The following is a 14,343-nucleotide window of genomic DNA, read 5'->3' on the forward strand; positions in this document are numbered from 1 at the left end:
GAAAAAACCAAGTTCACTTTGAAACTACATAAATAAGAACACAAAACTATTAACCTTGTCAACGATGTGAATATGACAATACATGATTCAAGCACCAGAGAGAAGAAAAGCAGAGACCAAGATAAAAGCATACAAGATGGCAGAGCATGAGACCCATTTAGCTAACGTGTGACTATGTGTTCCTGAACATGAGATAGAACTTAGCCTACAGATTCCAGGCTGGGCATCTGAGGGACAGTGCTCATAAACTGAGACCAGAAGGCTGAGAAGGAATTAACCAGCAAGGTGGTGCAGGCAGAGGCAACAGCATGTAAGATTCCAAAGAAGGAAGGTAGAGAAGTACAAGCACACATATCTGAGGCACAAAATGATGTGAAAATGCAAAGCTGCTTTAGACTTTAGTGTCCCCAGATAAAAAGACAGAGATGAGCCTAAATAGGTAAGGGGGGAGTGGAATCCAAAGAGCTTTGCAACATTTGTTAAAGAGTTTGAAATCTATCTGAAGTAGGAGGTGTGTGAAGCCATGGAGGTCTTTATCAAGGTTTTCATGAGGGGATTCAAACTTTAAGCGGGCCCTTTCCACTGCTGTGTAGAGCACAAGCCAGAAAAAAACCAAACTCCAGCAAGAAGGTTATATGTAATAGAAGCTAAAAAGCTGGTTTGGTAAGGATAGGAATACTGAGGACAGTTACATGTGGATGGCCTTCCCCAGTGTATTTGGGAAGCAGAACAGTAACTGGCATCATGAAGGGTAAAGAAAACAAAGAACTGAAAATAACACCAAGGATGCAGGCGTGGACAACTGCTTGGATAGTAGTGCCATTTACTGAGACAGAGAGCCTAGAGAAGCTGGGTAGGGTTAGCGGAAATCTAAGGTGTTCGGTTCTGAACTCTGCATTTGAGGAAACATCTGGGTGAAGTGTCCAGGAAACCACTGGACAGACCAGTCTAGAGCCTAGGACAGTCACTGGGGCTGGAGACACAGAGACGACCTGAAGGCACGGAGGTGAGAAGAGACAGCCTTTGGAAACTCACCTGGACTAAAATGACAGGTTTAAGACGAGCCCTGAAGACATACCAACATTTAACAAATGTGTTAAGAAAAAGAAGCCGGACAGGAAACTACAAAAAAAGCAAAGAAGCAGAAAAAAATCAAGTATATCATGTCCCGGAAAATTGTGGAAAGACAGTATGAAAGAGAAGAGCAGTCAAGTGTAACACAAGCTAACAAGACATCCAGGTGCACTATCTTAAGTACCAGTTACCCCACGGAGAGCAATTCCAGTGGAGTACAGGGCATACCAAACTACATGAAAAGGAAGACAGCATGGAATAAACACATTTAGCACAACAATTAATGCAACTTTTATCACACAATCCCTGTTTTACACTAAAATAACAAATACTGTCAACTGCCAGCTTGTACGTAAGTTACTTCCCAGACTACAACGTGCAGGACAGTGCTGTAATTTGCTGTCTATACCAGTGATGGTGAACCTTCAAGAGACGAGTGCCCAAACTGCAACCCAAAACCACTTACTCATCACAAGGTGCCAACACTGCAATTAAACCTGAATCCAGAATACTTACACACCTGGCTCGTGCACTGACACAGAGGGCTCTGCATGCCAACTATGGTACATGTGCCACAAGCTCACCACCACTGGTCTATATCCTAACACTGAGAAGGAGATTGGGACTGCCTCAGGATTTGTCATTGGACCTTTCTACCTTAGCAGGCCTTCCCGTAAGAGTACATGGGCACGGATGGCCTGGGGGATAAACATCCAGCCCTCAACCTCCAAATATATTTTTGTTTAATATTTACTAAGAAAACACACAGTGTGGCATCATGTTGAGTCTCCTGTCTTACAGTTCTTTGTACAACCTTCATTCTCCCACTTATTCCATAAAGCCCTATCTTTCACTTATAACCTCCCTTGTGTACTACCTAAGTACAAAAACTTCCTGGCAGGGCCAGCAGTACATTTTCTCATCATTTACTATGTTACACAATTTTTTGTTTGAAATGACACTCAAAGAAATTCAAAGAACTAAATGACACTACTATTACAAAACTCTTCAATTCTCATTTGCTTAAGACATCACTATTCACCAAGCACATAGATATTTTTTAAATTTTAGAATAAAACTTATGTTGGGCCCTATTGAATTCTAGCTCTAAGTATATTCCTTTATAGATTCATGAACCAACTAGGAAAGAAGAGGAAAAAAGCCCACCTGTATTATTTTGTTCCCACTGAAAGTTTTTATGTTTAATTTTAAAATATGTAATATATTTATACTTTTCTGACCAACTGTAAACTTAACAGTAATTGTAATAATACCATTCAGAGGCAAAGTCATAACACTTAAATCCTAATGATTATGGGAAGAAGGTACTGATATGGTAAGTTCTAGAGCAACCACTAATTAAAAGGGAAAAAAGTGAAGAAATCATGAAAGGTATGGCTAGAAAATACTTAATCAACAAAAAAGCCTCATGGTAATAGGAAATTTTAAAATATGACCAATTTCAATTTAAATACATATTTTATTGTAGAGAAATAACAACATGATTAGTAAGTCTTTTTTTTTTTTTTTCCATCTTTTTGAGGCAAGGTCTCACTAAGCAGTTCAGGGTGGCCTTGAACTCACATCGTAGTCCAGGCTGGCCTCAAACTTACAGTGATCCTCCTGCCTCAGCCTCCTGAGTGCTGGGATTATAGGCATGCACCACCATGCCTGGCTAATAAATCTTAAACATAAACTGTAAATTGCAATAGAATTCTGCAGAGGATGAATGTACATACAAAGTTAATGGAAAAGGACATAATGCTGAACTTCCAACTATTAATGAAGAGCTTCTTAGACATTTTTACATGAGTTAACAGTAGAATTGAGGTCATACTGGATGAAAATACTGTATTTTTTACATATTCTTTTTTAAACTTTATTTAATTGGTACTAGCAACATATACAGTTTATGTTCATCTTAGGAGTAGGTACCTATGCATAACACATCTTGATTTTTTATTCCTCTTCTCCTCCCCACTCACCACCTTTTGTCTCTAACTTTCCTTTCCCCGATTTCATCACCATCAACATCACCATCATCTTTAGTTCACGTGTATGACATCTGCTTCCACTCATCATGGGTATCTGGTACACGTACACGCCACACCTTAAATCTTTTACTCCCCTTCCCTCCCTTGCTTCACGCTCAGTCTCCTGGACCCCTTCCCATGTGCAAAATATCTGTCTCCCTCTTTCCTTCCAACAATCCTTTATTTTGCTCTTTATTTACACCTTGCCTTACACAAAAGAGGGATATCATATGGTATTTAAGCTTGTGCATCTAATTTGTTTCACCTAACTTTGTATTTTCCAAGTGTATCAATTTTCCTACCAATGTCTCAAATTTATTTGTCTTTATAGCCAAAAAGTATTCCACTATATACAGACCCCACCTTTCCTTTACCCACCCATCGTTGATGGACACAGAGGCTGCTTCCAGGATTTAGCTATTATGAATTGTGCTGCTAGAAACATGGCTATTCATATGTCACTGTAATACATCTTTAGCTCTTTGGGGGAAGAGAGCTAGATGGGAAATAGCTGGGTCAGATGAAATTTCCAACTTTAGTTCTTTGAGAAATCTCCACACTGATTTCCATACTGGTTGTACTAGTTTACAACCCAACAATGTAGAAGGATTCCTTCTTCACACAACCACCCCAGTATTACTGGATTTCTCTATGCTTGCCATTCTTCCCAATGTAAGAAAAAATCTCAGTGTTGTTTTAATTTGGAATTCTCTAATGGCTGCAGATACTGAACATTTTTCCATATGTGTATTGGCCATTTGTGTTTATCCATTTCACATGCCCATTTTTGATTGGGGCTTTTATTTTGGGTGGCCTAATTGTCTGAGTTATTTATACATTCAAGATGTGAGTCCTCTGAAGAATAGCTGACAAAAATTTTAAAAGCTGTACTTTATATCAATATTTACAACACACATTACCCTCTACAACTATTTAAACTTATAATGAAAAAATTAAGTCAATTTAAAAATGTACAAGAAATACATAGGTTTTCAAACAATTTTAATTGAGAACTGAGTAAACGTGTTTGAAGATCACTTTAACAAGTAGCACATCAGCACTAATGGAATAGTCCTAGTTCAGTCACATAACTAGTTGGGTGGCTTTGGACAATCTCTTAACTTCTCCATCTCAATTTCCTCCTCCATAAAACTGGAACAGTAATTACTTCATAAGGGTATTGTGACAATAAGTGAGACAATACATGTAAAACCACCAACATAGTTCCTGGTACCAAGTGAAAACTTTTTAAATGCTAACTATTATTCTTTAGCTTCCATAGTGCCCACCCAGTAGTTCAATGAGCTCTATCAGAATGTTCAGGTGTGTATGACAGTATGAAGAAAAGCTGACATTAAGTTACACATTCCTTTTCATACATAATTCCTTAGTATTAAACTAGAAAAGTAATACATCCTTACTAGTTTAAACCAAGGCATCAGATAGAGATAAAATAAAGCATAAAAATTTGCAAGAACCACTTGGGGCAATTTACATTTTTAATTAGCACCTACTATATACGCAGATACCACACTGCACTATTTTATACCTATGTTATTGCAATAAAATCTTCGCAATAGCCCTCTGAATTATATAGTTTTCCACAAGTTTTACAGATGTGGCAATTGATCAGGAAAATTAAGTAACTTGCAAAACATCTTCCATTAAGCACTGAGGAAAAACTAGAAGAGAAAAATACTGTATATTTTCACAGTGGATTCCTTCTTAGATTCCAGAAGGCTAAGCAAAAATCATGCACTAACATTATGATTGTCAAAAATGTACTGAACTTTGGAGCTATCTTACAGGACAAATTTTTACAACCGAATGAAAAAAATCTCCATCCATTTAGTACTTGCATTTTTTAAGATGCAGTTAAACCATATGCATCAGATTACCCTAGGGTACTTAATAAAAACTCAGCTCCATGCACACACCTGTAAACCAGCACTTGGGAGGCTGAGGTAGGAGGACTGCCATGAGTTTGTGGCCAGCCTGGACTACATAGCAAGACCCTGTCTCAAAAAACAAGAAAAAAAAAAAATTCAGCTTCATAAATTTGCAGAATCAGGATTTGTAGGGAAGAGGCCAGAAGTTTCTGTGCAGTCTGGCCTTAAACTCACTATGGAGCCCAGGCTGGCCTTGAACTCGCAGTGATCCTCCTGATCCTCTTCCGAGTGCTGAGATTACAGGTATGAGCCATCACACCCAGCCATAATACAACAATAAATAGAACATATTTATTTTTTTACTGTTATATGTATTCCACTTGAGGGAAATCAGGGATAGCTTCATTCCTGGGTCTTTTAAGGCAGGGTGGTATACAAAATAGTGTGGTGATGCACAGCAGTAACCCTAGCACTCTGGAGGCTGAGGCAGGAGGATCAGAAGTTTGAAGCCAGAATGGGCTACACAACAAACTGTCTCAAAAAAACAAACAAACAAACAAACAAACAAAAACTCAGATTTAGGTTTCAAATCTTTCTGCACTGCTAACTAACACTATGCCTGAATACACTACCTGATCTCATGATATGAAGAATGTCACTGACCAACTCAAGATGATGTCTGTGAAAGCACCCAGTAGAGCCGGAAAGTGCTTAGTAAGTGGTCATTATGATCTTCAAAAGCAAACCAAAACCTGACGCCACACCTTGATCCCATGTCCCACTGGTCATCAACCCCATTTGTCTTTCCTCAGTCAAGGTAACGTCTTCTCTCCAACTTATGGTGTAGGCTCCTCTGCCAAGAATCAAATTGGCTGTGGTTTGCATGGCTTGTTTCTGCATCCTCTGTTGTACCCCACTGTTCTGTGTTTGTGCCAGTGCCATGCTGTCTCTGTCAGTATGGCTTTGTAGTGTAACTAAAGTGGGTACTGCCATGCCTCCAGCCTTGCTCTTTTTGCTTAGGAGTGCTTTGGCCATTTGGATTTTTGTTTGCATATTAATTTAAATAATCATTTTTCCCTAATTATAAGAAATTCATTGGAAATTTTCTCAGAAGATATCTTTTATTGTGTCATTAAAATATCACAAATTGGTCTTTGAATCCAGATGCTTGTTTCTGTGGCTAGATAACTCTTGGATCTTATCCCCTGGGTTGCTGAACTATTCCCTTCTCAGAACTAGGTACCATCCAGAACTTTTCTGATATCCTTGTCTTTGACTGCTGTGGCTTGCTGAATCAAAGCAGCTGAATTTGGGGACTGGGGATTTAGCTCAGCAGCAAAGTGCCTGCCTGGCAAGCGCAAGGTCGTGAGTTCGGTTCCCGGTACCGGAGAAAAACCAAAAAAAAAAAAAAACAAAGCAGCTGAATTTGAAACAAGCTTAAAATCTTTCCTTCAAGGATTAGTTCATCTCTCTGGACTTGAGATACTGAGCAATGAACACTAGCCCTCATCCAAACACAGCAGATGTGTTTTTCAGCCCAGAAATACTAGATTTTGACAAGAGACCCATTCTCCTGAATAACAACACGAATATACATAGGTATAAAATAGTGCAGTGTGGTATCCTATATATAGTAAGTGCTAATTAAGTGTGAATTTCCCCAAATGGTTCTTGCAAATTTTTATGTACTACTGTATCTGTATCTGATGCCTTGGTTTAAACTAGTAAGGATGTATTATTTTTCTAGTTAATGCTAAGGAATTATGTATTAAAAGGCATATACAACTTAATGTTAGCGTTTCTTCATACGACCTCATCTTGTAACGGAAGCCCAGCGTAACACCTCTGATCATATTCTGTGCATGACTACGGGTCATGAACAGCAGCCAGTTCTTTTCTGTTTCCCCACCATTTGTCAGAGCCTCTTCTTCTTTCCAAGGAGACGGAGTTCTACCCTGGTGTGGTTGAAGCCCCTCCTCAGGGTTCCTCTGGAGCCCTTCATGATAAGTGTAAGTCCCTTCTGAGTGACGCTGACATTTTCTGGAATGTCGACTGTCTGACTGCTGAAAACGCCTTCATTCGCACAGGAGATGTGGCAAAAAGCTGTCACTGGAACTTTAATGGGAATCACACTGGATCTGTGCGCATCGCTTCTGGTAACGTGGCCATTTTAACAATATTCTGCTTACCTATGAACAGGGGGGATCTTTTCACTCTTATATTCTTCAACTTCTTTCTTCAGTGTTCTGTAATTTTCATTGTAGAGGCCTTTTACCTCCTTAGGTAGGTTGAACCCTACTTGCTGTTTTAGTTTTGTTTGTTTTGTTTAAGCTAATGTGAATGGAACTGCTTTTCTGATTTCTTTGACAGTTCATTATTGGTATAGAAAAGCTATTGATTAATGTTGATTTTGTACCCTTAAAGGTCTATTTCTTTACATATTTTTTTCCTGTTTGAACTCCTTTGCAATGAGCATGTTACGGCTTGTGTCTAGATGCCCACCCCAAAGCCTCATGCACTCATAGGTGGGGCTTTTTCAGGGGCGGCTGAATCTAGGGTGTGTGATGCTGGGATTAAAGATGTGTGATTACCAACTCAATACACTGATTGGTTTGGCACCATGTAATCCCAGTAGCCTAGATAAGAGTATAAAAGGAATAGAAAGAAGCTACTAAGTCCTCTTGCTTGCTTGCTTTGCTATCTTCTGCCCGTCATGAACCGTTTTTCTTTTATGACATCTGTCTGCCATGTGCCACTCTACTGGGGAGCCAGCCAATGTACAGACTGAAACTTCTACAAACTGTGGGCTAAATAAATCTTACCTCCCTTAACTTGTAGGTATTGGGTATTTTGTCTCAGCAACAAGAAAGGTAACTCAGACAGAGCATATATTGGTCAACTGAAATAGATCAAAGTGTTTTAAAGTATACAGAAGCAATAACTTAGCCTCTGCAACATGGGGATCTGTCAACATTACAGAACCCCCTCAGAAACTGAATTTGGGGGAATTCTCTTCTCCATATGCCCCAAATTTTCTGTCTCACATTTGTGGCTAATTTAAGTATCTATAAGTGGTCAGCAAGTTTTATTCCAGCACTGTCTTAGTCACTTTCCTCATCACTGAGACACAATGCTGGACACCTGCAACTTAAAGGAGAGGTTTCTTTTGGCTCACACTTTGTAGAGATTTCAGTCCATAGTCCCCTGGCTCCAAGGCAGAGGGGCACGGCAGAAAGAAACGTGCTCACGTCGCGGCAGCTGGAAAGCAGAACATGAAGGGAGGAGTTGGAGAAGAAGACAAACATTTCCAGCCATGCACTCACTGACCAGCCTCTGCAGACCAGACTACATGTCCTAACAGCACTCAGCTCTACACCACCACAGCCCAGTCACCTTCCAAAAGCCCCACTTTTAAGTCTATGAGGCTTTGTGAGGACATCCAGATCTAAATCATAACATTCCACCCCTGGTCCCCAAAATACCCACACACATCTCCTCATGCAAAAGCCATTTAGTCCATCTCTAAAAGTTGCCACATCCTAACAGTTCCAGTATTGCTGAAAAGTCTAAGTCCAAAGTCTCCTGAGACTCAAAGCAAAACCTTAGCTGTGAGCACCTGTAAAAATCAAAAAGAATGATAAACAATGCCAACACACAATGGCACAGGGTAAACATTCCCACTCCAAAAGGCAGAAACAGGAAGATAGAAAGAAATGGGACCAAAACAAGACCAAACTCCAGCAGGACAAACATTAAATCCTGTAAAGACAGTAAGTGACAATAACTTTCTAGTTTCCTGGTTTCTCCTATGGCCAAGTATTTGCAAGTCAAGTTCAGAGATAAGCAGTTTCCTTTTATACAGGGTATAGCTATAAAAATGCCAGCCACTTATGTGATGACAAATGGCTATAGTAGTGTATGTTACCTAGCAGGTATTTTCCAACACATAAAACATACTTAATCCGTTTTTTCAAAGTAAGCATAATATTTTAATTATGAGTGAAAAAATAATTATTTTTTAGAGGGTACTTGCACTATGGAGAGAATATTTTTAAAACTAGATTTGGAAATATTTCCATTGTTCCACGATTTTGTTGTACAGAATAATGTCCATTAAAAACAGTCTGTTTTTAAAAAGTCATTATCTACAAAGGTTACAGAAGGTTTGAAAACATGAAGACTATCCCAACCAATCTAAACATCTTTGAATAGAGTTGGGAGGAGGATTAGGCCTAACTTTTACATTTTGCACATATAAAAATTTAGCACTTTACAATTAATAAGCAAGGTAACTGAGATCAGGGGAGAAGGGAGTATCACTATCAATTTAAAGAAAATCCTTTGCATAACTGATAGTTATAAAGAATTGAATCTGTAGTAATTTAGTCTGGGATATGAGTCTTCCATTAGGATCTTTGAATTTTTTTTTTTTTAATCTTTTTGAGACAGGGTTTCCCTTTGCAGTTGAGGCTGGCCTTGAGTTCACTATGTAGCCCAGGCTGGTCTTAAACTCGCAATGATCCTACTTCATTCAGCCTCCTGAGTGCTGGGATTACAGGAGTGCTGGGATTATAGGAGTGCTGGAATTACAGGCTTGTAAGTGCTGGAATTACAGGATTATAGGCATGCACTGCCACACCCCGTGGACCTTTGAATCTTGTTATCTTTTATTTCAGTCATGAAAGTGATTGGAATCAACTGTTAAGAACAAATGGATTTGGAACCCTAACTGAATAGTTAGTATCTACATATTGTATGAAGATTTACCTTAATCCTTAACACAGCACACTAAAATTAAAAGATCAGCAACAGCAAATATTTCTGCTTTGTTTTAGTTGATATAACTCATACACTGATGAGAATAAAACAATCCTCAAATTAGTTGTAATCATAAATTATCTTGTCAATCATTCTGAAGTCAAACTATAAAACTCAAATATCAACACTTCTGGGGCTGGGTGTGGTGGTCCACACCTATAACCCCAGTACTCTGAAAGATAAGGCTGGAGGATTACTGGGCTTTCAAAATCAACTTGGGCTACATAGTCATGCAAGGCCAGACTCAATTACAAAGTGTGACATTGTCTCAAAAAACAAAAACAAACAACAACAACATAAAACAATTCTGAGTTCCCACAAGGATCAAATAAATCCCCCCACACACACACACACACACTAGAACAATGCTCAACGTAAATAAGTGGTCAATACACATTAACTGCCTTCCTCTTCATCTTAAACTATGGCATGTGTGACTGTCAATTCTGATATGTCAACTTCACTGGATTAAGAAATGTCCAGGAAATTAGTAAAGTATACTCTTGGGTGTGTGTGGGTGGGTCATGGAAATATGTTCTTGGGTTCTAAAGGTTCCCTCACCTGTTGTTCTCTGGCACGGTACCCTTTTCTGCTCAGCTTCACTCCACCATCCCCTTCCAAACTGAAGTTTCTGCCTTGGAGTCTACTGACCACGTACCGAATTTCCTGAAACCATGAACTAAATCTCTCCACCTTTAAATTGTAAGTGTTGAGTACAATAAGAAAGCTGACTAATGGAGAATGTTATGAAGAAAGCAAGTTTAGAAAGTAAACAGATTTGAACGTCACTGAAATACCCACCAACTGTGTGACTTGGGTCAAATTATTTAACACCACTATAAAATAAAAATGCCTACCTTTTAAGGTTAATGTGAACTCATTAAAGAATAACACACAGGAAGTCACCCCTCCTACAAAATACATTTCGTGAGTGTCCAGGACTGGATATATAGCTCAGTAGTACAGTGCTTGCCTAGCATGTCTAAGGCCCTAAATTTAATCATCAGCACCACACACAAAAAAAGGAATATTCAACCCTTATCATTCAAGATCATCTATTCGTAGCTGTACCAAAGGCACAGAATCCTGGGTTGTTGAATTCAAAAATATCTATCAGACTCCATGCTTCTGGGAAGAATTACACCTATACAATATCCTAATACAGCACATGACATGGAATGTATACTCCATTAATGTTTACTGAATTCAAATAAATTACTATGGTCACTATCAACTAGCTTATCATAGCACCCTGGCCTACCATAGTGCAGGGCTGGCTACTCAACTAGGGCTCTTTAAATGATCCTCTATACTCTCCCTAGTTTAAGTCATTTACTTACTGGTACATTATATGCTTATTCATATTCCCTCACACAAACAAGTGTCAGAGTCATAACAAGGTGCTACCACAATTTAAGCTTTTGTACTGGGCAGGAGGTGGGGAGGCTGCCATTTCGTTCTTGACAAACACAAAGCGGAACAGACTAGCAAAATACACTCAATCCACAGATGCAGATACAGTCCTATGCGGGGAAGTGAAATACACATGCAACCCATGAGTCAACTCAGCCTCTGGATTACAAGTAGAAAACAGGCTTTTAAAGCGCCTGAAAATCACAGCTTCAGCGCTTTTGCAACACCCGCTTTTATGATACCACGTGAAGCAAAGGCGCACAACTCCCTAGCACTACTAGCACCACACAACCATTCACAGGCTGGGAAGTACAAGCTGCCCTTGTAAACATATAATCAGGTAGACCAGGCAAACCGGCAAAGGAGGCCTTTACCTAACTTTCTTCCAGACGGCAGACGCTGCACTGAGACAAGCCAAGCAAACGCAGGGTCTGCAAGCAGCCAACCCAAAATAAATAACTGGAGATTTTGACATCTCCGCGGACCTCTTCATCTTTAACCTTTCCGAAATGCCATCCCATGAAATAGGGTCCGTCTGGCCCGAAGCCCGCGATCCCTGTACCCGGAAAGACAGGGCTGGCCACCTCTTTCCCTGGGCCCTTTTCAGCCCCTGCACAGCCCCCGAGGCCTGACTCGGTGATTCTCCTAACTGACGCGTGTAGACTCCAGCACAGCGGTAAGTTTGTGGAACACGTGACCTGGGGGGCAGATTAAACAACACTAACACATATCCCTGAGCCCTGCCATACTCGGGCCCCAACACGTCCCAAGGAGGGGCTGCAGTCACCAGCCCCGCTGACAGCCTTGCGAATCCCCCTCGGGAAGGGCGGACCCCGCCCGGCCGGACGCCAGCAGCTCTTACCCACTTGTCCAGGGGGACCTGGGCGAGGGACCCGGTGCCCTGATACAGGTCCAGGCTGAGCTGCTCCAGGCTCAGCTTCTCCTGCAGGAAGTGGCCTAGATACCTCTGCAGGAGGTACCGACAGGCCCTCTTCTTGATGGACTCCGAGAACGGCCAGGGCATGGTGACGGCTGGCGGCTGCGGCGGAGGGCGGCGGCGGCTCCGGCCTCGAGTCCCGGCCGGGGTCCCCAGCCCGCGGCGGGGTCTAAGCCCAGGGCGGCCCCAGCATGCTGTGCTCGGCGCCGCCGTCCCTCAGGGCGACCCCATCGCCCGCGCCGCGCCGCCCGCGCTAGGCCCGGTGGGGAGCAGGCGCTGAGCAGTACCCGCCGCCTCTGCCAGAGAGATTCCGGCGGTCCGAGTCGGCCGAGAGAGAGAGTGCAAGACACGGCGAGCGAAGCTGGCAGGGGCTGTGGCAACACCTCCAACGCCGCCGCGAGACAAATTTGTTGTCATCTACGAGGCACGCGCCCGACCCTGGGGACGCTCCCGGCGCGTTCGCGAGAGCCAGACTTCCTGCGCGCCGATCCCGCAAGCGGAAGTGACGCCATACGGGGAGGCGGGGAAAAGGGCCCGGGCCGGAGCACTTCCGGCGGTGGGAGGGCGAGAGTCAGAGCGAGGGCGGGGGCGGTGCCGCAGGTCGGCTCCAGAAGCCTCCGAAGGGAGGAAGAGAGGGATTCCGGACGCGCGCAGGTGAGCTCTGCCGGGAGGCTGCGGGCTGCGGGCTACGGGCTACGGGCTGCGGGCTACGGGCTGCAGGCGAGCGGGCGGCCGCGGAGAGGGCGGGCTGGCAGCGAGGCCCTCCGGACCGGGACGCGGCGCAGCGGCCGGGCGCTGACCGGCAACCAGGGCCCGGGCTGAGGGCTGAGGGAGTCTGGGGGCGGGTCCGGCCTGCTGTCCTGGTCCCGCAGATCCCCGCCCCGCGGGAACTGGTGTTCCGGGCACCGCCGCCTGCACGGCGACTGCTGAGCCCCTGTCGGGCATCCCCGCCCAGATATTGACCGGTGCCTATTGTCAGCAAGTTGGTCCCCCGCTTCCTGCAGGCATTGTTTCCAAAGCTTCCTCTTCGTCACTCTTCGTCTAGAGGTTTGCAGTTTAGCAGAGCGCCTCTCGTACACTCTTAGCTGTTCGTCCTGGGTGTGCTACTCGAACGATCAGGAAACTTGGGATTTCAAGGCATTTGTGAGCAAAACTGCTTTCCGTGATAGATGCCAGAGCCTCCCGACTCCGCGGGGACCTCGGTGAAGTAGTATGTGCGCTGTTCTGGGAGTCTACGCAGTCGGATTTCTGCGTTTTAGGTAGCAAGTCCTGCAGAGGCGGAGCTGACTGTTAATTGAGTTGGGCAACCCAGGGAGGCCCGGGTGCAGTGGCCCTGGAGCCAGAGGTCTTGAATTAAAATCCCGACATTGATACTTATTAACCGAGCCACCTTGAACCGGCCACTGACATCTCTGAGCCTGCGTTCCCTGCCTAGCTAAGTATGAGAGTATTAGTACCGTATGTCCGGAGATTGTTGGAAAGATTAAATGATTTGAGAAGATCGCAAACCTAGACAGGGCCCGAAACATGCAGCTTTTAATTCAGGGTAATAAACTAAGATGACCAGTTGAAAGAGTGAAATATTAAATGTCTTGGTAACTGTTTCATGAATGTTAACATAGACCAGAAATATTGACAGATAAAGATCTGGTTTTCTTTTTCCACAGCCACCTTTCCATTTTAAAGCCAGTGTGTCGGTTCAAATTCTCCATGATGAATGTTATCATGATATATATCTCAAATGTGCCAATAAAATAAAAATAAAAATAAAACCAGTGTGCTCTCCACTACATGTGGTTGTTGGATTTCTGATGCCCCTCGTTCTTTGTAGACTTTGCCCAGGAACTTCCTGTCCCTTGCTTTTCATTCCAAAATATATTCTAAAGGCCTATTAAATAAAAGTCACTACAGTTAATGATGTGGAAAGTGTAAACAAAAATCATGCAGAAAGGTGGGGCTATAGCTCAATGATAGACTGTGTGCCTAGTACAGGCTACAGCGGGTTCAAAAACAAAAAACAAAAACAGAACCTTTAAGGAGCTTATGTTTCCAAAGTATGTCTATTCATTTGGTTTTTTTTGGGTTTTTTTTTTTTTTTTGGTTTTTCTCCGGTACCAGGAACCGAACTCACGACGTTGCACAATAGTTGTGTGTCAGTCTAATGCCATTTGCATGAGAG

At 42.6% G+C, this 14,343-nt stretch overlaps 2 protein-coding genes across 4 annotated transcripts in view; one reads left to right on the forward strand and one right to left on the reverse strand.

Moving 5' to 3' along the window:
* Positions 1 to 12,643, reverse strand: part of Atg2b (autophagy related 2B) — a 72,850-nt gene extending 60,207 nt beyond the window's left edge. For all 3 annotated transcript variants that reach the window (XM_005390396.2, XM_005390394.2, XM_013517180.1), the window contains exon 1: positions 12,090 to 12,643. In XM_005390396.2, coding sequence (XP_005390453.1) covers positions 12,090 to 12,251 — 162 coding nt within the window. In that variant the 5' untranslated portion in view covers positions 12,252 to 12,643. The remainder of the gene's footprint in view (positions 1 to 12,089) is intronic.
* A 73-nt stretch (positions 12,644 to 12,716) lies between these two features.
* Gskip (GSK3B interacting protein) overlaps positions 12,717 to 14,343 on the forward strand; it is a 21,417-nt gene continuing 19,790 nt past the window's right edge. Inside the window, exon 1 of the mRNA XM_005390397.2 lies at positions 12,717 to 12,818. The gene's annotated coding sequence lies outside the window, so the exon portion shown is untranslated. The remainder of the gene's footprint in view (positions 12,819 to 14,343) is intronic.

Source organism: Chinchilla lanigera, unplaced genomic scaffold, assembly GCF_000276665.1.
Source record: "Chinchilla lanigera isolate Chin_1 unplaced genomic scaffold, ChiLan1.0 scaffold00037, whole genome shotgun sequence".
NCBI classification, from domain to species: Eukaryota; Metazoa; Chordata; class Mammalia; order Rodentia; family Chinchillidae; genus Chinchilla; species Chinchilla lanigera.